This window comes from Pelecanus crispus, chromosome 3 (assembly GCF_030463565.1).
Source record: "Pelecanus crispus isolate bPelCri1 chromosome 3, bPelCri1.pri, whole genome shotgun sequence".
Lineage (NCBI taxonomy): Eukaryota > Metazoa > Chordata > Aves > Pelecaniformes > Pelecanidae > Pelecanus > Pelecanus crispus.
In genome coordinates, this window is record NC_134645.1 from 131,305,324 (window position 1) to 131,328,962 (window position 23,639).

Here is a 23,639-nt window from a genome sequence, read left to right on the forward strand (position 1 = left end):
TGGGGTCCCAACCCCCTTACAAAGGGGAGCAGAGACACCCAAGGCTTCCCCCCTGCGCACCCCCCTTTGCCCACGCTGCCCAAATCACCCTCCAAACTGACCCATACCCCACTTTTCCAAAAGCTCCCCCTCTTCTTCCCCGTGTTTCAGCCGCTGCGTGCTCCCATCTTGCATCCCTGGATCTGGAAAACCGGCTGCTGGTCAGAGCTGATGGAAATGTCCTGAATCAGCCCCGGACCACGCTCGAGGAGCGCGCCCTGACACCCGGGAGAACCACGTTCCGTTCGTGGCCGGAGGCACCGCGCTCCCGTGTGTCCTCGCCCCAACGAGAGGCCACGTCGGCTGCTTTGTCAGGGGAAGTAATTGCTTCTGTGCAGTAATTAATACCAAAATGAGAGCGCCAAAGCCACAGCTCCTCAGAGGTTTCGGGCATGCTCGGGGTTATTCCCATCCTGCTGCAGCTGAAAAGGAGCGCAAGCGTGCGGGGTGCGGGCAGGGGCTTGGGCTGCCCGCGCAGGGCACCCTAGGTGGGCCCTGGCTGGGAAGGTTCACTGGTCCGAAGGCCAGCAAAATTGGTCTGAAGGCTAGCAAAACTGGTCTGAAGGCCAGCAAAACTGGTCCGAAGGCCAGCAAAACTGGTCCGAAGGCCAGCAAGGGGACCCAGCACTGGTTCGTGCAGCAGGATGAGCGTAGCCTTGTCTCAGGAGACAGTTTTCTCCCCGGGCCCTGCCCGGGCACGTTACAGGGTGCACGAGCCTGGAGCGGCAGCAAGGAGCAAACCGTGGCTGCCAGGCACGGGGCCAGACCAGAAATCCTCACGTCCTCCCCGCTGCGGGCTCTGCCGAGCGCCGGGAGGCAGGCGGAGCGCAGGCAGGCAGGCAGGGCAGCGCCTCTGGGCACATGGAGGGAGGCTTTCCGTTCCAGAGATCTTCAGAGGTGGCTCCTGGCTGCGTTTCTGGATGCTGAATGGGAACGTTTGGGATTTGGATCTTGGCGCCTTCGTTGCAGGATGGACGCTTCAGCAGCAGGACTCTTGGCACGAGGCAGGAGGACGTGGGACTCGGAGGCCAGAGACAGAGCCTGGATGGTGGCGGCTTTGCGGGAGGGATCTGGAGCTTGGGGTTCTGATGGAGATGGCACAGAGGAAGCACGCTACCGGGGGGCTGTTAGTGCGGAAGCGTGCGTGCACGGAGCAAGGACGGAGCTACCCCTCTGCCTCTGGGTCCCCTGAGCAGAGCCAGGCTCTAGTGCAGCTGGGTGCATCCCAGCCCATGTCCCTGTGGGACTCCCAGGGCTGCACCCATCCCACACCCAGCTCCCGCTCCTGCAGAGTTGATTCACAACCTCCATCATCACCCTCGAGGGCAGCTCTTCACCACCAGCCTCGGCCAGACCCGGTTGGGGAGGAGAGAAATGAGTCAAAGGGCAATTAAACATTAACAGCAGGCGGTCACCACAGGAGGACAGCTCACAGGGCTTCCTTTGTTCCAAAGGAGGGGTTTTAATTTATAAAAATAACACAACTTAGAAGGGCACCGGCATCGCTAGACGTGACATGCGTGCGTAATTGTCTCCAAACATCCGGTCAGCTTGGTAAACAGACAGGAGAAACCCCAAAACCGGCAGCCAGTCACCTGAGGAGCAAAGAGGAGGGACCGGGCATGGCACAACAGACGTGGAATTGCCCCTGAGCAGCAGGAACCGAGGAAGCCTTTAAACTACTCCAGGCACTGAGATCTCACCCCCAAAGCCAAGTGCACCATTCAGCAACTGGATCATTTACCTTCCTCGATGGAAAAAGAATACAGAGAAATAGGTTTGAAGCTAAAATTAAGTGGTTTGCTCCACCAGACAAGTGGGGAGGTTTCCAGTGAACTCCACAGCGTTATAAAACGTGTGGAACAAGAACCCATCAGCGTAACTTGCCACAGCTCCAATGCCTGTCCTGCTGATCTCCCCCAGCCCAGCTTTCTACACATCTGGGAGAGAAAAAACAGTTATTTTAAACATTAACCTCTTGTAGCAACATCTGCCCTTGGTTATTTCTACACCAGAGGAGCAAGAAGTGCTTCCCAGCAGGACAGCCTACTTCTTCTTCCCAGCAACCCAGCACCAGAAACCAGAGCAAGAGCAAAATGATACTGGCTTTAAAGTCCCTTAATGCTTGCTGCCAAAAAGAGGGAGGGATCTGTTGTTGATCTATGATATATTTTGAAGGGGAAACACAGAAAAGCTGCCTTGAAGTGGGGGAAAAAAAAAAAATATTGCACTGACCATAGGAGAAAACACTTTTAAACAGGATACTTGTGAGGTGGGGTAGGGATACACACACACACACACGCACACGCTCAGTGGCTTCCATTTCGTAGCTTAGTGTCCTGTCCTTCCCTGCCAAGCTCATACAGCAGCAAGGAAATAAAATTGGGTCCTGACAAAACCACGGGACCCCAAGGGATCTCCCATTTGGCTCACCTAAAAGCCTGGCAGCCATCACGGCTCTGACCCCGCTCAGGATCACAACAACCAGATCCCAAGCCTCTGCAAACGCTTTTTGGGGTGACCAGCAACGCTCCCCTCTAAATCAACAAGATCATTCAAAGGAAACAGCGGCTGTGACTCGGAGGGAGCAACCCGCACCCACCCGCTGATCGGCAACCCGTAACACAACCAGCAAAGCAGGGCGACGCGTTGCTGCTGCGAGAAAAGAGGGTTGGGGGAGAACGCGGCCCCTCCACTGCTCACTGAACCCGAGAGCGCGGCGGGGCCAAGCGCGCAGGCAGATCGCAGGCACCCACGCAGCTCTGCGGTGCGGGCGAAGCTCGGGGGACGACGCTGGCTGAGGGGAGGAAGGGCAGAGCTGACAGGAAGCCATGGTGGGGGCCGAATTGCCTCCTCCTTGGGTCAGCATCCTCCTCCTGCCTGTAAGTAGCCAGGGCCACCCACAGCCGAGGACAATCCCCCCCAGGGGCTGGTGGCACCTCCCCAGAGCTTGCCAATGCGGTGTGAGCAGAGGGCTGGGAGAGAAGGAGCATATGGCTCGAGGGCCTTGCAGCCTTGGGGGCTCTTCCTGATGCGTTGAGCTCAGGGAGGTGGAAGGAGGTGGTGGTAGGAGACTCGGGGCTGTGATGAGAAGGCGGGTGCCCGGGGGAGAGCCCCAGTCCTGCCGAAGGGACTGTTCTTGGCACCGTGACGGCCTGGGGAGGAAGGGGACAGGCCGGGGAAGACTGGGACACTCTTGGAGCCAGTTTCTCCCTGCAGTACCAGCGAGGTTTCCTCAAGCAACCCGCCCTTTTCCTCACTGCCAAAAGCAGCATCGCCTGGTGTCAGGTAGAAGGAGCCAGCTTTCACCCAGGAGCTGAACCGCCCCGGCGCTCGGCAGCCTGTGCAGCTTTCAGCACGGGCAGCCTTGCAGAGGTGGCTCCAGGATAACCCAGAAGGACTGACAACCCACTGCCCCTCCTGGGGATCCTCCACCCATGAAACCAATGCTTTCAGGTGCAGCAGCTTTCGAGTCAGATCTCAGCTCAGTCCTCGCTGCATCCACAGGTTAGAGCCACGCATCCAAACCTGTCCACGACTGGTAACTCCCACGGGAATAACACAGCCGGGAAGATGGGGACCTCAGTGCTTTCAGCACTTAGACCAACCACGACCTGGGGCCACGGATGCAGGGAGGGTTCTGGGGTCCCTCTCCCCTCCTCAGCACTCTGCCCTTTTCCACCACATCGCAAGCGCACTACGGTCGGACGCAGTCCTGCTTCCACGGCTGGTGCTGGGAGCGTCTGTGTGTCCATGCCAGCGGTAAGCGTGAGGAGGAGAGGGGTGCCCCACGGCCGTACGGCTGCCTGGGAGCTAGCTGGGAGGAGGGGAAGGTTTCCAGCTCTGAGTGGTTCTGTTGCCTACTTGATGTTTTTGAGAAGCGCGGTCCGGGCGTTCACTACTGCTTTGAAGGCGTCCTCGCTGCCGGGAGCCACGCACTTATCGGGGTGGAGCAGCACAGCCAGCTTCCGATAGGCTTTGTTCACTTCATCCCTAGGAGACACGACAAGAGTGAGAGGACCCACGCGACACAGGAGCCAGGAGCTCCCCCTGTGCTAAACACCCCTGCGTAGACACTTTTGAACCCTTCCCTTGCTGGCACTAAGGACCTCCAGGCTTTGGAGGCAATGCTATGGAGAAAAAGCTGAAGAAAAGCACACAGGGCACTTCTTGGGGTGGGAGGAGGGGGAGAACCCCTCTCCTGGGGCAGATACACCCTCTCCACCACGGGACTGTGCCAGCACTAACGCTCCCATCATGCCAGACACGTGCCTGCGACACGTGCCTCGGCGTGCTGAGTCTCTGGCACCATGAGAGCAGAAAGCTGGGAGACAGCGCGGGGGCACACGCACCCTGACTCAGCTTCACATCAAACCGCCTACGCGCTCCGGGTGAAGGCACTGCACATCACTTCAGCCCTTTAAGCCTTGGGTGTCTGGTCCAAGGCAGACATCTCGACTCCAGCTGCAGGCTGGGAGAGAGGGGGGCACCTCCTGAGGGAGGTGAGTCCGTCCGTGCCGGCGATGGCAGCACAAACTGCCCTGCAGAGCTGCTGATCTCTCCCTGTGGATGAAAGCGAGCTGGAGGAGGGGTTAGGCTCAACACCTACATTTCAGGGAGCCAACGGGAGGACGTACGAGTCCTGAATGGTATGTGTTATCCAAAAATCTACTCTCCAGCCCCTCCATAAGGAGTACAAAAGGGTGGTCCTCATGTTTCAGAGAGAAGAAACGAAGGCATAGCTCTGGGAGCTTGTTTTAGCTGCCCAAGTCATACAGCAAAACTGGGAGATTCAACATCCAACCTCTTACACAGGCAATGACCAATTCCACCTGACTAGAGGTCCTCTGAGGAAGACAAGAGAAAGCTTGTCTTAGAATCACAAAATCACAGAATGGTTTGGGTGGGAAGGGACCTTTAGAGGCCACCCAGCCCAACCCCCTGCAGTGAGCAGGGACAGCTTCAACCAGATCAGGGTGCTCAGAGCCCCGTCCAGCCTGACCTGGAGTGTTTCCAGGGATGGGGCCTCCACTACCTCTCTGGGCAACCTGTGCCAGTGCTTGACCACCCTCATTGTAAAAAATTTCTTCCTTATATCCAGTCTAAATCTATTCTTCTTTAGTTTAAATCCATTATTCCTTGTCCTGTCCTTGTCCTTGTCTTGTGGAAGTACCATTTCCAGGTGGAAGAGCTGTAACATCAATCCCTTTTTGATAATGTGGGCAGCAGCCTTACAGCAGCCTGAAAGCTTCTCCAGACCTGGAGAGCAAGGAAAGTAAAGTTCAGAGCCACTCCAAACACGTCTGGCAAGCGAGCGACCAGAGACGGCTCAGTCTGGAGGCAGGATGCAGGGCCAGGCAGCTGACAGGGCTGAAGTTCTCACGTTCATCACTCCTCCCTTGCCTGCAGCCTGGCTTGTCTGTTAAAAGGGGAAATTTGGTGCTCAGGACTGAGGGTTTCTTTTGCATTGCCTCAATTTTGTGGCTAGATATGTGTGCCCAGCTGCTCTATAAACCAAGCTGAGCTTATCAACAGGCAGGTTGATAAAAGGTCACAGATGCAACCAGCCTGCCAGGTGAGAAAGATTACAGCCAGGCAGGCAAATGCTGAAGTTTCCCTCACCTTGTGGCTCCGGGTTTGACCGCCAGCATGTCCCAGCTGTCCTTGCTGTTGCGGATCCTGCGAATGGCATCTGCCTGCTCTTTGGTGAAGCCAACCCCCATGCTGGAAGGAGGGCGCTTCCCACCGTTGTCACACAGGTCAATGATGGCGGAGTAGAAAGTCTGTGGACACAGGGAGGAGTTAGCAGGAAGGAATGGTCCCCAAAGGCGCTGGCAGTGCATAGGAGACCCCACTGCCCTCGCTGGCTGTGGGCTCATCCTCCGAAGCACGGGGGAGCATTTGCACCACTGCTGAATGTTCACTCCCCACTGCCTGGGCTGTGGGGGGCTGAGATACCCCACTCTCGGGGGGATCCAGCCCCTGCAAAGACCATGGGACAGACTGAGGAGGCGGCCAGGCCCCACATTTATCTCAAACCCACTTCAGCTCAGTGCTAGACCTGACGTGGGCAACCCTGCTTCGTGTTCCCAGAGCAGCAAGAGGGATCATCAGCTTTGAGCAATGCAATGCTAGGGCCAGCTCAGGACTGGGAGGACCAATAAGTGATCCTGAGCTAAACAGCTACGGCTTTCTCAGGGCGACATTTCACTGGGAAGACACCTCTGGGGCAGAGGGCCAACAGATTTTGTGGGATCCAGGCAGTTCAGGAGACATTCTGCCATCAAATCCTGGCTCAGTGTGGTGTCTGTGCCCTCACCACCTCCACTATACCTCACCTGAAACATCTCGTTAATTCCTTCTCCTGTTTGTGCCGATGTCTCAAAGTACAGAAAGCCCCGGCTCTCTGCCCAGAGCCGCCCCTCGCTTTCATCCACACTGCGGTGCTTCGTGCAGTCGATCTAGACCAGGAGAAAAGGCAGAGATCAGAGCTCAGCCAGGGTCTGCAGTGGCAGCTGGAGGAACACAGCTCCAAGGCCGATCATCTACATCGCTCTCTACAACTACCTGAAAGGAGGTTGTAGTGAGGTGGGTGTTGGTCTCTTCTCCCAAGTAGCTAGCGATAGGGCAAGAGGAAATGGGCTTAAGCTGCGCCAGGGGAGGTTTAGACTGGAAATTAGGAAAAATTTCTTTACGGAAAGGGTGGTCAGGCATTGGAACAGGCTGCCCAGAGAGGTGGTGGAGTCACCATCCCTGGAGGCGTTTAAAAAACGGGTAGATGTGGCACTTCGGGATATGGTTTAGTCTGGTCTACCCTTGATTAGTCTAGAGTGGGCTTGGTAGTGTAGGTTAATGGTTGGACTGGATGATCTTAAAGGTCTTTTCCAACCTAGATGATTCTATGATTCTATGATTCTATGATCTAATAAGGAGCATGTCTGGTTGGAGAGGCTGTTTGCTTATCCTGAAGGGATGGAGGCAGCGTGGAAAGAAAGCACAGAAAATTCAAGTGAAAAGGCCTTTGGGAGTTTATCTAGTCCAGAAACGATGTCACCTCTACTTGGATCCCTTCCTGACTGCTGCATGGCCACCACATTCTCAAAACCCCATTGAAATGCGGTCTCCAGTGCTCCTCACACACAGATCTGGCTCTTAGAAAGTCTTCCCTACAACCTAACAACATTTCCCTTGCTGCAGCTGGAGCTCAACAACTTGGGCTCAGGCTGGGAACAGAATGAGCCCCAAGAGCCAGAGATTGGGACCGCACTGCAGCCCACCTTGTTCGCACAGACAACGAAGACAATGTTCTCCATGTTCCCGTGAGGGCCCAGCTCCTGCTTCATCTCAGCCAGCCACGCGTCCAGCGCATCGAAAGACTCCTTTTGTCCGACGTCGTAGACCAGGATGACCCCCTGTGTGTCCTTGTAAAACTCGTTCCTCACCTGCGGGGACAAAGGCAAGGCACTAGCATCAGCGACAGCCAGGCTGAGAGCACACGGCCTGGCAGATCTGGGGGATCACCATTTACCTGGCACCTCTTAGATTCTGTGATTAAAACCTTATCCACACACAAACAGAAGATCACAGAAAAAGGACAGATGGAGGAACCCAAATAATAACCTGACCACACTGCCCCCAGGCCCATCACAAGAAAGCGAGCAGCCCATAAAAGATGCTTCTCCACACATACACAGAAAAGCACAGAAGCACAATGGCGGAATGTGTCAGACCAGCTCCTGGGGAGACTGGAAGTTCTGGAAGTCAACCAAGAGACCCATTTGCACGTGTGCGTTTCCCTGTGTGTGAGGCAGCAGGGCAGAGCAAGCAGCTGAAGGGGGCTGCAGCCTCCAGGGCTCGTACGCTCAGTGCCAGCAACTGGGGAGAACAAAGATCCCCAGGACAGCTGCTGGATGAGGGTCTAAGGTCAGCTAAAGGACAGATATTAGAATAGAATAGAATAGTTCAGTTGGAAGGGACCTTCAAGGATCATCTAGTCCAACTGCCTGCCCAATTCAGGGCTAACAAGTTACAGCATGATATTAAGGGCACTGCCCAAATGTCTCTTAAACACTGACAGACTTGGGGCATCGACCACCTCTCCAGAAAACCTGCTCTAGGGTTTGACCATCCTCTTGGTAAAGAAATGCTTCCAAATGTCAAGTCTGAACCTCCCCTGGCACAGCTTTGAACCATCACTGGATAAAAGCTGGCTGGGTGGCTGAGCCCAGAGAGTTGTGGTGAATGGGCTTAAATCCAGTTGGCGACCGGTCACGAGCGGTGTTCCCCAGGGCTCTGTTTTGGGGCCAGCCTTGTTTAATATCTTTATCAACGATCTGGATGAGGGGATTGAGTGCACCCTCAGTGAGTTTGCAGATGACACCAAACTGGGTGGGAGTGTCGATCTGCTGGAGGCTAGGAAGGCCCTGCAGAGGGACCTGGCCAGGCTGGACCCATGGGCCGAGGCCAACTGTGTGAGGTTCAATAAGGCCAAGTGCCGGGTCCTGCACTTGGGTCACAACAACTCCATGCAACGCTGCAGGCTTGGGGAACAGTGGCTGGAAAGCTGCCTGGCCGAAAAGGACCTGGGGGTGTTGGTCGACAGCGGCTGAACATGAGCCAGCAGTGTGCCCAGGTGGCCAAGGAGGCCAACAGCATCCTGGCTTGTGTCAGGAATAGTGTGGCCAGCAGGAGCAGGGCAGGGATCGTCCCCCTGTGCTCGGTGCTGGCGAGGCTGCACCTGGAATGCTGTGTCCAGTTTAGGGCCCCTCACTCCAAGAAGGACATTGGGGTGCTGGGGCGTGTCCAGGGAAGGGCAGCGGAGCTGGGGAAGGGTCTGGAGCACAGGGCTGGTGGGGAGCGGCTGAGGGAGCTGGGGGTGTTCAGCCTGGAGAAGAGGAGGCTGAGGGGAGACCTGATCGCTCTGCAGCTCCTGACAGGAGGGGGCAGGGAGGTGGGTGTTGGTCTCTTGTCCAGCTTGGTTGCCCTCCTCTGGACACATTCAAGGACCTTCACATCCCTCTTAAATTATGGGGCCCAGAACTGCACACAGTACTCAAGGTGAGGCCGCACCAATGTTAAATACAGCAATAAATACAGCAGTAAATAAACTGCTCTTTCCTAACATTCTATACATTTTTATTAGTCACAGGATGATGCTTTGCCAAGCATCAACAGTATATTTAAAATTAAGAATTAGTATGCATTACACTGTTAAAACAACAGGATTATACTGGATAAACATTTAATGTTCCTTTCTTCCACTTCTGGATCCCCTTTATTACTTTGTTTATAATTTAAAATAAATGTGATCAGCAGTGAGCACAATCACTCCTTTGTGCCAGCTCTCCAAAATGGATGCTGTAGTCTATGTGTTCAAATCCTAAAGTTTTATCCTTTTTGTAAATAGTACTGTTTATTACTTGCATAGCGAATCATTTTAGAATGGAACAGAACAGAACAGAATAGAGTATTTCAGTTGAAACGGACCTACAAGGATCATCTAGTCCAACTGCAAATGTTTTACAGCACTTTGGTCATGGATTAGGATGCCAGTATGCTACAAAGGCCCGAGACAAGCTCCAAAAACCTTCCAACCTGAGTAAATTTAACCTCAAGATGGGCAGATTCATAAGCACAAGGAGACTCTTTGAAACAGGGCTAGCAACACGAGTGGTAGCACAGTCAAACCTTACACTCGTGGTTTATGAGCAAGTTGTTGGGTTATTCTTTCCATCAGAGTTGTTTGCGGCTTTATAGGTTCCAGATTTAATAGCTTTGTTTTCCTTCTCCTGATCAGCTAGAGAGAGCAGGATGAGGCCAGGGGCACTGTCTGCGCCAGTGCCGGCCGTTTCTGTCTGTGTTGATCTGCGCACGTGTCTACGTATGTACGTCTTGTATCGGCGTGCCTGTGTGTGCCTGCCAGGGATACGCACTTGGCCTCGCTACGGGTTGGACCTTGGAGTACGGCGCTGTGGCAGCCCCACCTCCGTCTGGTTCCTGGATTCGGCAACCCCTAGCAGCAGGGAGTCACTGCTCACAGAGAGGCAGCAAGGGTTTCCAGTGCTGGCCTGCTTTAGGTGTTTGTGGCGGGAAAGAAGGGGGTGTACTGTAGTGGAGGAAGCGCGTAAGAAATGTAGTTTCAAGTTTCCCACCCTCCAAACACAATTTCAGGCAGATCTGAGGAAAGCTGATGGGTGCCAAACGCTTCTGAGATGGGTTGGCTGAGGGCAGCGCTGCGGCGTGCTGCCTGGCGCCGGGTCTGCCTTACCTCGTAGAAGAACGGGTGCCCCGCCATGTCAAAGATGTTCACCTTGATCTCTCGGTCTCTGACCTGCACTCTGAAAGAGAAGTGGGAAATCATAGAATCATAGAATGGTTTGGGTGGGAAGGGACCTTTAGAGCCCACCCAGCCCAACCCCCTGCAGTGAGCAGGGACAGCTTCAACCAGAGCAGGGTGCTCAGAGCCCCATCCAACCTGGCCTGGAATGTTTCCAGGGATGGGGCATCTCCCACCTCTCTGGGCAACCTTTTCCACCGTTCCAGTGCTTCACCAGCCTCATTGTAAACAATTTCTTCCTTATATCCAGTCTAAATCTATTCTTTAGTTTAAATCCATTACTCCTTGTCCTGTCACAACAGGCCTTGCTAAAAAAATTGTCCCCATCCTTCCTGTAGGCCCCCTTCCAGCAGTGCAGGGCCGCAGGAAGGTCTCCCCGCAGCCTTCTCTTCCCCAGGCTGCACAAGCCCAGCTCTCCCAGCCTGGCCTCAGAGCAGAGCTGCTCCAGCCCTCGGATCATTTTGGTGGCCTCCTCTGGACCCACTCCAGCAGGTCCATGTCCTTCTTGTGCTGAGGGCCCCAGAGCTGGATGCAGGGCTCCAGATGAGGTCTTAGCAGAGCAGAGCAGAGAGGCAGAATCCCCTCCCTCGGCCTGCTGACTACGCTTCTTTTGATGCAGCCCAGGAGGGCTGCTTGAGAAGGCTCCGCTTCAGCCCTCGTGCAGGCTGTGCCCCCACAGGAACACCCCTTATCTCTGCCAGCCCTCTGCAGAGGAAGAGCTGGGCGATTGGGGACAGAAAAAACAGTAAGAGGTTACGAGTGCTGGCGTTTAATGGCCAGAAAACTGCCCCTAGAGCTGGTCAGACAAGGAAGATACCACCAGCTCTGCATGTAATAAGAGCTATGCTACCAGAGGAAGGCAGATTATGCGGATTCTCTTATGATTAAAGCAAAAATGCAATTACGCCAGGAAACTAAGCAGCCTCAGCAGAGCCAAGCACACCTGGCTCAGGGCAGTGCGGTCACGCAGGAGCAGCGGGAGGTGGGACAGCCCCATTGCACCTCTTCCCTCTGCCCCTGCAGAGACCAGCGCCCGTCGCAGCAGACACCTCGCCCAGGCATCTGCAACCACGCAGCTCATCCCACTCTCCCAGCACTTGTGGCTCCTCACCGCAAAGGTACTTACTTTGTGACGCCATAGTCGATACCAATAGTCGCCAGGTATTTGGGAACGAACCTCTTCTCACAATAACGCTTTATAATGCAGCTCTGGGAGAAAGGAAAACAGAGAAGCTCAGCAGGAGGGCACTGTACACCGTAATATTTGTGTTAACATGGAATTCGCCGACAGCCCCCAGCCAGCTGGATGGCTGCAGAGACATCAACTCTACCTTAAGTCCCTAAACCAACTAATTAACCCACAAACAATGCACCAATCTTTGCCAGGAGCAGTTTTCTTTCTGCAAAAAGAAGGAGAAGTCACTGGGTGTCAGTTATTCCTTACCCATTTGGAGATTGGAATGCCAAGAAACTGATTTATCCAGCCTGAAGGAGCTGTGTGTTCAGAGGCCTGGGGGACAGTTAGCTCCTCAAAAAGCCACGAAGAACATTTTGGCAGCCTGAGCAGGCAGCACAAGAAGCACATTCAGGGTCACACCAGGTCCCCCAGCCCCGGTTCTGCCCGACTGGCAGAGATACTGTTTATGGAGAGCAGAGGAGTGGGTTGCTGTCAGCCACAGAGATAAATGCCATAAGGATAAATGTCACCTGCTACCTCTTTGCCCACTCACTCTGTCCTGCAAGATCCTTCTGGATTTTCTTGCTATCAGTGAGGCATTTGCCTGCCCCAAGGGAGCCCTCGTGCTGTCAGCAGCTTGACACGACTACATTTATTTAGCAAACACAAAAGGGCAGCACTTGAGAACAGAACCTGGCTGGGAGATGAAATAACATCCTGGAGAAGAGCTGACTCATTCACCAGAGCAGGACGAAGGGGAGCTCCTGAGGAAACCCTGACTAAAGCCGAACCTGGGAGGGCTGGGACTCCCCCAGCAACCTCCAAGTGCCTTTGAGGAAGGCACTAAGGGCCGGACCCACACTTGTTGCCCTCGGGCGCTGCACTACGGTATCTGCGGCCGGAGCACGGTCATGCGGGCTCCCCCTGAAGGAGGTGGACACGCGAACGGGTGCTCCTCAGCAGCCGGGTCACGGAGGGACCCGGCCCACAGAGCGGGGAACGCTGCGGTGGGCCTGTGGGGCAGGCCCCGAGCGGGACCACGGGCCGGGCCCTGCCCACCGCCCCCCCGTGCCGGGGCGGAGAGGGGCGGAGCGGCCGGCGCAGAGGGCCCGGCACCAGGCCTGCCCCGGGGCGGCCGGTACGGAGGAGCCCCGGCAGAGAAGAGGCCGCTGACAGCAGAGGCCGCGGGCGCCGCCATGACACCCGCCGCACGCCCCGCCCCTCAGACTCCGCCCCTTGCCACGCAGCCAATAAAAACCGGCGTTACCCATGCGCGGCCACGCCCACACAGCTGTCAATCCTCCACTCGCCCCACCCTCCCACTTCGCACCGCACAAGCCGGCCGGCTTCTGATTGGGTCTCGCTAGCCGGCACAGCCACCAATCCGCGGCCTCTCTAGCAGCGCGGCCACCTGCACCCGGCTCTCTATTGGCTAGCTGTACTGCCCGCCACCGCCCGCCCGCCAATCGCAACGCCTCACCTTGCCCACCTCCGCGTTGCCCATGGAGATGACTTTAATCCTCAGCGACTTGCGCGTCTCCTTCCGCTTCGGCGGATTCGCCTCCATGGCGGGCCGGGCCGGTGCGGGCCGGGCCGGGCCCGGTTGAGGCGGCGGAAGGAGGGAGGGACGGAGGGACGGACGGAGGGAAGGAGGGAGCACGGCGGGGCCGGCGCCGCCTCACCGCCCTGCGCCTCAGTTCTCGCGAGACTTCCCCTCTCCCGACTGCCTCGGCCCGAAGGTCTCGCGAGATCTGGCGAGATGAGGGGAGCCGTTACCGTCCCGTGGGGGCGGGCAGTGAGGGGCGGTGGGGAGGGGACAGGCCCGGGTCCGGGCCCGGGCCCCAGTCCGCCCTGGGGGTCGACAGTGAGGGGACAGGCCTGGGCCGTGTCCCCTGCCTGCCCTGGGATCGGCAGTGAGGGGCAGTGGGGAGGGGACGGGCCTGGGCCCAGGTCCCCTTGGCCTCCCCGGGGAGCAGAGGGAGAGCGGCAGCCTGCTCACCTCTGGCAGGGCCTGCCCTCTGCAACTGCTTTCATCGGGACGTCCACTGCCCTGTCCCAGCATCTCCAGGGGCTCGAAAGCAGCACCGTGTGGCATCGTATTGCCCTGCCCGCTCCTGGGTGCTCCCAGGCCATCCTGCTGTCCTTGTGGGCCGAGCTGTGAGGGTCTGTGTGGCCCTGGAGAGCTCCAGGTAGAGCAGCTGGGGGTTAACCCCTCCTGTGCCCCATGACCTGCTGCATGGCCATGGGGAGGTGTTTCCCCACAGCCTGGGAGCTTGCTCTCTTGTTCCAGCTGGGTCCCTACAGGATTAAGAATAAGCTGAGCTGGGGAGGTTGGGTGGGATGCAGCTCACTACCTTTTTGGGGGGGTTTGGATGGAAGATACTGGCTTGGTCTTGGGTAGGAGCTGTTGGGGTCGGTGTTGAATCAGTTCTTGGGGGTGGAAATGGACACTCCTCGAGGACAGACCCCATGTGAGATAGTTTCTTGAGGGGAGGGTGTTGCTGGTTGCTGAGGCGGGTGGCCTTAGGTGACACCAGAGCTGGCAGTGACCCTGTGGCACCCGGGGACACGGCCCACGGGGTCTGAGTAGAGGGGTCCATCCCTGCACAGGGGCTAGCCTGGGGCAGGGCCATCTGTGGGGACCCTCGTAGTAAATAATGTCCTTATTTGCTCCCTGTAGCCTAGCAAGATCCTGTCAAGAAGGGAAACCTTTGCATCATGCCTCGAAGACAAGGTACCAGGAGGGGACACACGGCTGGGGGTTTTGAGGCCCTCTTCCCAGGGGGGTCACAGCCACCTCTTGGCAAGGAGATCCTCAGGCAGGGCCCACGTGGTTTGAGCATCTCTTGGCTCTCTGGGGACTTCGCCGTCAGAAGAGATGGACATGGGAAGGGGTTTCCTCAGCTGAGATACCCTGAACTTAGGGATCCTGTGACCCTCCCCGCCACATCCTGCCGGGAGAACATGTCTGGCTGGCGAGAGGCCCGGTCTGGAAGTTGGGGTGGCAGAAGTGGGTGCTTGGGGGTGTGGCGGAGGTCACTAGCGTGTGCTATGGACTAGGGCCGCTGGCTGTTGAGTCCTCGAGAAGCAATGAGGAGCTGCTTTTTGACAGGTCTGTTACAGGCTGTTTGGGATCTTCTGCCTTGTTATCTGGTCTCATAAATCTTTGGCAAACGAGTCCTGCCATTCTCCATCTCTGGGTGTTTTATGGCTCCAGCTCTGTTCTTCATCTTCATGTCACCTTTAGCTTTGTTCTTCTTTGTTGTCTTCATTTTGTTCTTCATCTTCCTGCTGTCTGGCTGCTCGATGAAACCAGGCACACATCTCTGCACCGATTTAAGCTGATTCCTTTAACCCTTCCTCCGCTGGTCCTATGCATCCGTGTACAGACACTCCTGGTCATATGGGTGTTACTGCTTCTTACAAATCCATCTGGCAGCTGATTTGGTGAATTCAGCCCTTCCTCTTTGAGCTGCCAGTGGGGACATCTCCGGGCAGCTCCTTGCCTTGGAGCTGTGAGGGATCCTACTTGCTCCGTAGCAGCGTAGGAATGGGCTTGTAATTCCCACTGCCATGCAGGAGGCAAGCGCTGCCCTGCCCTCATCCCAGCGGCAGGAGAGAGATGAGGTTGGGTTTTTTTTCTGGGGGGTTTCATCCTCGGCCAAGCGTGTCCTTTAGTTTATTTGGAAAAGAGGAGAAAGAAAGAAGGTCACTTATTTCCTCTTTGTTTTGCTACCAGATAGAAAGCCCTCCGTGGGGTTTTCTCTGGGTTGGGAGGAACGGAGCCCCTCCATGCCTGGCCAGGAGCACGAGGGGGATAGGGAAGCGCCGTGCCAACTTCTTCACCGAGTCTGGACAGCGTGAGGGCTTAGGGCAGCCCTGCTGACTGATAGGTTCAGGAGATGGTAACAGACATCAGACCAGCAGCTTTAGGGATAAACGATTTATCTCTAAATAACGGTACCGTAATAAATACAGATCAGTAGTGCAATTATCCAGGTCATAATGACAGCAAATCCAGTAATTCACTAATACAGGGCTAGACTTAATATCTGGGAGTGCAAAGACTTGCACGAGCATGGCTATTGGGCAGGTAGGAAGCAGAGCACAGCTTCTTCATAGAATCACAGAATGCTTTGGATTGGAAGGGACCTTTAGAGGCCACCCAGCCCAACCCCTGCAGTGAGCAGGGACAGCTTCAACCAGAGCAGGGTGCTCAGAGCCCCGTCCAACCTGGCCTGGGATGTTGCCAGGGATGGGGCATCTCCCACCGCTCTGGGCAACCTGTGCCACTGCCTCACCACCCTCAGCGTAAACAATTTCTTCCTTATGTCCACTCTAAATCTATTCTTCTTTAGTTTAAATCCATTCCCCCTTGTCCTGTGGCTGCAGGCCCTGCTCAAAGCCTGTCCCCACCTTTCCTGCAGCCCCTTCCAGCAGTGCAGGGCCGCAGGAAGGTCTCCCCGCAGCCTTCTCTTCCCCAGGCTGCACAAGCCCAGCTCTCCCAGCCTGGCCTCAGAGCAGAGCTGCTCCAGCCCTCGGACCATTTCTGTGGCCTCCTCTGGCCCCGCTCCAACAGGTCCCTGTCTGTGCGGTGCTGAGGGCCCCCGAGCTGGGCGCAGGGCTCCAGGGGGGGCTGAGCAGAGCGGAGCAGAGGGGCAGAGCCCCCTCCCTCGCCCCGCTGCCCACGCTGCTGGGGATGCAGCCCAGGATGGGCTTGGCTTTCTGGGCTGCCAGCGCACATTGCCGGCTCGTGTCCGGCTTTTCATCCCCCAGCACCCCCAAGTCCTTCTCCGCAGGGCTGCTCTCCATCCCTGCGTCCCCCAGCCTGTATGGATACTGGGGGTTGCCCCGTCCCAGGTGCAGGACCCTGCACTTGGCCTTGTTGAACCTCATGAGGGTCACACAGGCCCACCTCTCCAGCTTGCCCAGGTCCCTTGTCCCTTCTTCTCTGGACAAGCAACTTGGGCCAGCCGACCAGGCTTGGGGAATCCCAGATTCCCCCATGGGATCGTTCTTTGTAATTGTTGAGTTACAGAAGCACCGTTTGAGCTTGTCAACCCATCATCGCATCCCGCCTCTGCTCCCTTTCTGTGCTGGTTCTGTCCTTGGCATGCACAGGGCTTAGAAATGGTGTGTGAGGCAACGCTAGCCTTGCATTTCACCCCTTGTTTGGTAAAATTGTCTTCTTGTGGTGGTGTAAGGCCAAGACCAATGTCGATGCCTCCCACCTCCATCCCTGGGGGTGTCAGGTTGGAGGGGAGTTTGGTCACAGAGCGATGAAGGGTTTAACGTTGAGTCAATACAGTGGCACACCGAGAAACCATCAGAACAGTGTGGGCCAAAAAACAAGCATAAACATGTAAAGAGGTGATTAAAAGAAGTAAGAAACTTCTCAAAATAAGGGTAACGAAGATGTTGAATATTCCCATAGCAGGGATGGGGAGACCACCCTAAAAGGAATTCCCACCAGCCACATTGGACTATTTTTTGAGCGTGTTCCAGGATTTGTGGGATCTGTGGTGTCACGGTGGACATTTTATTGACGTTTGTTGTGCCTGCTCCTTCCCCTGCTTCAATAGTCAACGTAAGGCTGCGTGCTGCAAAAATGCTTCCATTAAAGATTAGGGGTGGGGGGTATAGTTAGTTGACAGTACTTGACAAGTGATAATTGAGGTGGTATAGTTAAAATCGCATCCAGGTAGGGTAGTAAAGTGACAGATATCTGCTAAACTAACGTAGACAAAGTATGGTTGTACGTAGCATCAATATCTATGAACGAATATGAAGATTGTGAAGGTACACAGCCATTCCTGCTGCACACAAGTAGTGTCTCGGCCTGTTTATCGGATGCGCTAGGAAATGATAAGCTCCCCTGGGGAATTAAAGCACATATCAGAGGCTGTAAAGGAATTTCCTTCACACGCGAACCCCAGTCCTGGCTCAAGGACACAAACTTTGGTGTCTCCTGAGCACCAGCCTTTCATTCCCTGCCGATGCTCCCTTGGGTCATCCCTACGGCATTTGGTAACAGCGTGTGGTTGCCGTGATTTAGCTGTTCCCATCTGCGTCTGTGCTGAGCCTGGGTTGCTCGTGCGGGTGTAGCCAGCGTTTCTGGCTGGCAAAGACTGGATTTTTTGCCTCCGTGGCTCAACTGGCCCTGCCACTGTCACCCTGCTGTGTTTGATGGGCTGGAGCAGCCGCGCATGAGGTGCGCACGTTAAAGCCGTGCTGGTGACAACCTTGCACGTGTCCCCTGAGCGTCCCTGTGGCCTGCGCAGCTTCGCTGGGCTTGGGGAAAGAGCCACTGGCGTTTGGGCGTGAGAGGCAGAGCGTGACTCGGTTTCCCCATTCCTGAGCTGGGGTGTTGGCGTGCCGTGTCGGTGGCTTGGTGCAGGGCACGGCACTGTCCCCGGACTTTGTGTTGGGGCAGAATAACCGCAGTTCTCATCTGTGGATGTCTGGGCCCCAGGAGGCATTGGGGACAGTCCTGTAGCCCTTGTAGCCCCCAGCACAAGCGTGGGACCTCCCTGAAAGGGCTGCAGGGAGCTTCTCTGCGGCACTGCAAGGGTTGGGGAGATGGGGCAGGGTGCCGTCGGCAGGAGCTAGCCCCAGCTCAGCCTGGAGCAGCGGGGAGATGTGGCTCAGGCTGTTGATTTGCCTGCAGCATCTTCTGGAGCTGGAGCATCGCCGGCTGATACCCCTGGAAACAGCAGCGCTCCCAGCAGAGACGCCCGCAGGGGCACCCCTTGCATCCAGAGGGAGGGCAGCGCCTGGCTTTTCGGCAGAGATCTTCCCCCGTCCGCTGCCGCAAGCCATCCACGTGCGAGCAACATCGCTTTGCAGTGTGACAGCGGCCGTTCTCCCGGTCCTTGTCCCTCCCATGCCACAACTGTGCAAGAAATGGGTCCTCGTGCAAGAAATGGATCCTCGTGCAAGAAGTAACGCGTAGACGTGCGAGAGGTGACGCATTGCATGTGAGAACCGTCAGGGCACGGGAAGAGCCCATCCCCGGGCGTCGTGCAAGCGACGTGGCGAGTATTGGTGCCAACAGACGCGGGTGTGTGCGAGCCGGTGCAAACGCCCCGAGTGCCGGTGTCTGGGAGCGACTGTGGGGGGCTGGCTCTGTCCTGGGTGCATGGCTGGGGAAAGGATGCACGGCTCAGTGCCGGAGACCCTGCTGCGGTTGCTGCAGCAGCTCTGTGGCCATGGAAACAGCTGCGGGAGAGCGCGGAGATGCGAGGAAAGAGGGAGCAGACGGACCGGGGATGGACGTGCCTGACAAAGGAGGTGCCTGGGGCGAGCAGCTCCTCGCCGTCCTCCCGTCGTGTCGTGACTGTCACAGCTCCATCTGCTTCCGGGTCGCTGCCTTCCCCCAGCGCCCGCTGGCCAATTCCCTCTGAGGGATCCTGGAGAGGGATCCCAGCGCTCGGGGCACAGCGGTCCATCTTGGTATCCCACATGCCCATCCTACCCACCGTGCTGAGCTCTGCACAGCATTTCTGAGCCCTAAGCGGGGACACAGCCGGGTGTCCTGAGAGCATCCCAGGCCCCAAGTGATTTCGGCATCCCCCCTTGGCTGCAGGAGAGGTGAAGGGGACTGTGCTGTGCCGGAGAAACGCACTTGGATCCCTCGGGGCAAGGCTGGAGCGTGTTGGGGTCCCTGTTATGGCCACCATGTCCATTTGCGGCGAGCCGATGGCCTCGCAAATCCCTGATGGCCTCACAAATCCCTGTCAGCAAAGGGATGAGGGTTCCTGGCCTGGGGGGATTTGCCACATCCGCTTCAGGCTCTTCCCTCATTATCAGGTTTTCCTCTGAGGCTTTTAATTCACAATAAAAAGGATTTTGGGGACTGCTTCTGGGGCTGGGCCTGACCGGGGACACTCAGGAGCCCCGTCCCTCGGCCTGTGACTGCTGCCATGTCCCCTGTGAAAGCTCTCCAGTCCCCTGGGAGCGCGGCTTTTCACACGCCTGCTCCGTCACTCGGGGGAATCGACAACGCAGATTAAATCCCGAAATGTTTTAATTAAAACATAATTTTCCTGCGAGGAGGATCGTGAGGCACCAACTATCGCCTAATTAGATGATCCAACCCGCGGGGGCTTTGCCGTGTGGGAAGAGACGCAGCAAAAAGCTCGGGGAGGGGGAGATCTGCGGCAGCCCAGTGCCAGCACCTCCCTGGTCCCCTGGCCCTCCTCAGCCCCCATGCCCTGTCACCTCGAGCCTTGTTCTTGTCCCCAGCTGTGGCCCCGGGGAAGCATCTTTGCTTTCGCTGCGTCGCTTGTGCTTGTGACAGGGTCTGGCATGGGGAGGGCTCGGGTTTTTTGTCGCTTGTGCTTGTGACAGGGTCTGGCATGGGGAGGGCTCAGGTTTTTTGTCGCTTGTGCTTGTGATGGGGTCTGGCATGGGGAGGGCTCGGGTTTTTTGTCGCTTGTGCTTGTGATGGGGTCTGGCACAGGGAGGGCTCAGGTTTTTTGTCGCTTGTGCTTGTGACGGGGTCTGGCATGGGGAGGGCTCAGGTTTTTTGTCGCTTGTGCTTGTGACGGGGTCTGGCATGGGGAGGGCTCGGGTTTTTTGTCTCTTGTGCTTGTGATGGGGTCTGGCACAGGGAGGGCTCAGGTTTTTTGTCGCTTGTGCTTGTGATGGGGTCTGGCTCAGGCTTTGCTGATGGGTCGGTCCTGCCCTGCTTGGGACACGCCGTGGCTGCGGGGCGGCCGTGAGAGGTGTGTGGGGACCCGGGGCACGAGGGGCTCTGGCGCAAAGTCCCCTACGTCAGCCTGGCCAGCTGGGAAAAGAGGTGGAATGGGTCCAAATGGTGGGAAAAAGGTGAATGTAAAGGAGAAAAGGTGGTGCTGCGCCGTGCCGGGCATTGCTGCGTGCTCTGCGGTGCCACGCTGTGTTGTGCCATGCAGCGCTGTGGTGCATCGTGCATGCCAAACCACACCAAACTTCCCTGTGCCGAGCTGCGCCGTGTGGAACCGGGCTGTGCCGTGATGTGCTGTGCCGTGTGGAACCAGGTTGTGCCGTACTGTGCCGTGCCGTACGCTTCTTCACGCCTTTCCGTGGCCCCGTACCCTGACACTTCCTTTCGTCCCAGCTCTGCCTGGCATGCCGGCCGCTCCTGCGCCCTGGGACGCGGCAGGCTTCCGTGCCACCCTCCTCCGGCTCCTCCCGGCGCAGAGCCCAAAGCCTGGGGGCTGCGGCAGCGACCGAGGTGAGAACGCCATCGCCTCTGCACGCCGGCTTGTAGCTCCCACTGTCTCCTCCCTGCCCGGGGTGTCGGGCAAGCTGGGACCCCACGTTCCCATTTGTGGTGCTGAGCGGGAGTCGCGGGTTTTGGGAGGTGACAACAGCAATTGTCTGGCCAGATAAAGCACGGGAGACGATCAGCGCTCGCGTCCGTGACCTGCGGCTCGGCACTGGTGCACTGGGAGCAGCGGTGCGGTGCCCGTGGCGTTGTGGCCAGGACCACCCAACAGTGGTGGAACCTGGACGGGGTGGCTCCCTGCCTCAGTTTCCCCTTTGGCAGCCGGGTGTTGCTGCATTGCTCCGGTGCTGTTAAAGGCACTGTGGCAGTAATGCAAAGTAAAAGCACCTCAGGGAGGTGTCGTCCTTATTCCTCACCCCCTCCAAGCGCTCTCAGCCCTTTCCCTGGTGTCCCTGTCACCCCAGGGCAGTCCGAGCCCCGCCATCTCGCTTGCCAGGACTTTCTAGAAGCAGCCGAGCCGAGCTGGCTCTGTCTGCATTTCCTGCGCCGTCCCCCTGCTGCCCTCGCTGCTTGCAGCCGCACACCTCCGTGTTTTGGGAGCCTGGTGCAGCTCCCACCTGGCCGGGCTGCGACGGCTGGTGCAGGGAAAGGCCGCGGCATTCACGGTTGCCACTCGAGTGGCCGCAGATGCCTGGGCCGTGGGGCTGGCAGCGGGACGGGGTGGGGGGAACACACGCAGTGTCTCCTCCCCACGGGGGAAAGCGGCTGGGTGCAAGACTCTGGGGTGCTTTCCCAGGATGAGCGATGCAAATAGTGAGCACGGGGTGCTGCAAGCTCTCAAGGAAACCTTGCTGCTGGGGTTTGGGGTCCTCAGAGGGAGTTTGGGGTCCTCAAAAGGGGGCTTGGGGTCCTCAAAAGGGGGCTTGGGGTCCTCAAAGGGTGCTTGGGGTCCTCAAACAGGGCTTGGGGTTCTCAAATGGGGCTTGAAGTCCTCAGAAGGGGGCTTGGGGTCCTCAAAGGGAGTTTGGAGTCCTCAAAGGGGGCTTGGGGTCCTCAAACAGGGCTGGGGTCCTCAAAGGGGGCTTGGGGTCCTCCAATGGGGTTTGGGGTCCTCAAATAGGGTTTGGGGTCCTCAGAGGGGGCTTGAGGTCCTCAAGGGGTGCTTGGGGTCCTCAAAGGGGGCTTGAGGTCCTCAAAGGGGGCTTGAGGTCCTCAAAGGGGGTTTGGGGTCCTCAAAGGGGTGCTTGGGGTCCTGAAAGGGGCTTTGGGGTCCTGAAAGGGGGCTTGAGGTCCTCAAGGGGTGCTTGGGGTCCTCAAAGGGGGTTTGGGGTCCTCAAAGGGGGCTTGAGGTCCTCAAACAGGGCTGGGATCCTCAAAGGGAGTTTGGGGTCCTCAAAGGGGGTTTGGGGTCCTCAAAGGGGTGCTTGGGGTCCTCAAATAGGGGTTGGGGTCATCTGACCCGTGGAGGAGAGATGCTCAGGGGCTCACCGGCATGTTACGGGGGGAACCAAGCAGGTCCCCGCTGGCCGGCAGCCCCCGAATTGGCAGGGCAGAGTTGCTGCCGCGCCTGGCTTTGCCCCCACTGCCGGGCTCCTGTGGCCGAGCGTGGGGCACAGCCCGGGCAGGGGGCCCCGGGGGGCGGGACGGGGTGCTGGGGCTGCAGGGTCCCCGGGCCGCAGGGTCCCCGCAGGGTCCCCGCAGGGTCCCCGGGCCGCAGGGTCCCCGTAGGGTCCCGGCCGGGCCGGGGCGGGCGCTGCGGCCGTGGCCGCGGGAGGAGCCGCCGCTGCGGTGCCGCCCCCCCGGTGCCGCCCCCCCGGTGCCGCCCCCGGCCGGCGCCGCTCGGTGGGGCAGAGCCGGGCCGGGCACCGCCGCCTGCAGCCGAACCGGGCCGAGCCGGGGCGAACCGGGCCGAGCCGAGCCGGGGCGGCGGCAGCGGCCATGTACGGTGAGTGCCCGCGGGGGGACGGAGCCGGCGGGGCGGTGCCGGGCCTGGGCCGGTGCCGTGCGGGTCCCCCGCTTCTCCCGGGGACTTGGGGTCCTCCCCGCCCCCCGGGCAGGGCTGTGCATCCCCCGGTTAGGGCCCGGCTCCCCGGGAGAACCTCGTTCTTTATAGGGTTGCGCGCCCCCCCCCCCCCCCCCCCCCCCAGTTACTGGGGTGTAGCCCCCCTTTGGGCTGGGGGGGACCTCCATCCCCTAAAGAGCTGTGCACCCCCCTTTTACTGGGGGTGACCCCTCTTGGGGGTGGGGGGGACCTTGGTGTTTTGCAGGGCTGTGCACCCCCTAAGTTACTGGGGGGTTATCCCTTCTTTGGGGTGGGGGGGGACCTCTGCCCCCCCACTTACTGGGGGTGACCTCTCTTTGGGTTTGGGGGCACCTTGGTCTTTTGGGCAGTGCACCCCCTAAGTTACTGGGGGGTCATCCCTTCTTTGGGGTGGGGGGGACCCCTCTTGGGGTTGAGGGGACCTTGGTCTTTTGCAGGGCAGTGTACCCCCTAAGTTACTGGGGGGTCATCCCCTCTTTGGGTTTGGGGGGGACCTTGATCCTATACAGAGCTGTGCATCTCCCTAGTTACTAGGGGTGACCCCTCTTTGGGTTTGGGGGGGACCTTGGTCTTTTACAGGGCTGTGCATCCCCCCAGGTTCTGGAGGGTGTCCCCTCTTTGGGGGCTGGGAGACACACCGTGGTCCCATGAAGGGCTGCCGATGCCCCCTCTATCCCTAGGGAATTGCCACTTTCCTGGGGGACCACGGGCCGTTAACCGGCCCCCCCAGCCCAGTTTCTGGGGTCACCCACTCCCCAGGGCTGGCAGGATTTTGCTTCTCTACAGGACCAAGGACCCCCATACTGCTGGGGGATCACCCGGTCCTTGGGGGGGA

At 58.0% G+C, this 23,639-nt stretch overlaps 1 protein-coding gene across 1 annotated transcript; it reads right to left on the reverse strand.

Annotated features, from left to right (window-relative positions):
- Nucleotides 1-3,899: 3,899 nt before the first annotated feature.
- Nucleotides 3,900-13,119, reverse strand: DNAJC27 (DnaJ heat shock protein family (Hsp40) member C27). The gene is made up of 7 exons (XM_075708053.1): nucleotides 13,033-13,119; nucleotides 11,502-11,584; nucleotides 10,307-10,376; nucleotides 7,317-7,481; nucleotides 6,378-6,500; nucleotides 5,662-5,822; nucleotides 3,900-4,032 (listed from the first exon to the last, which is right to left on the reverse strand). Exons 1-7 carry the CDS (start codon nucleotides 13,117-13,119, stop codon nucleotides 3,900-3,902), a joined length of 822 nt encoding a protein of 273 aa, XP_075564168.1.
- Nucleotides 13,120-23,639: the final 10,520 nt, after the last annotated feature.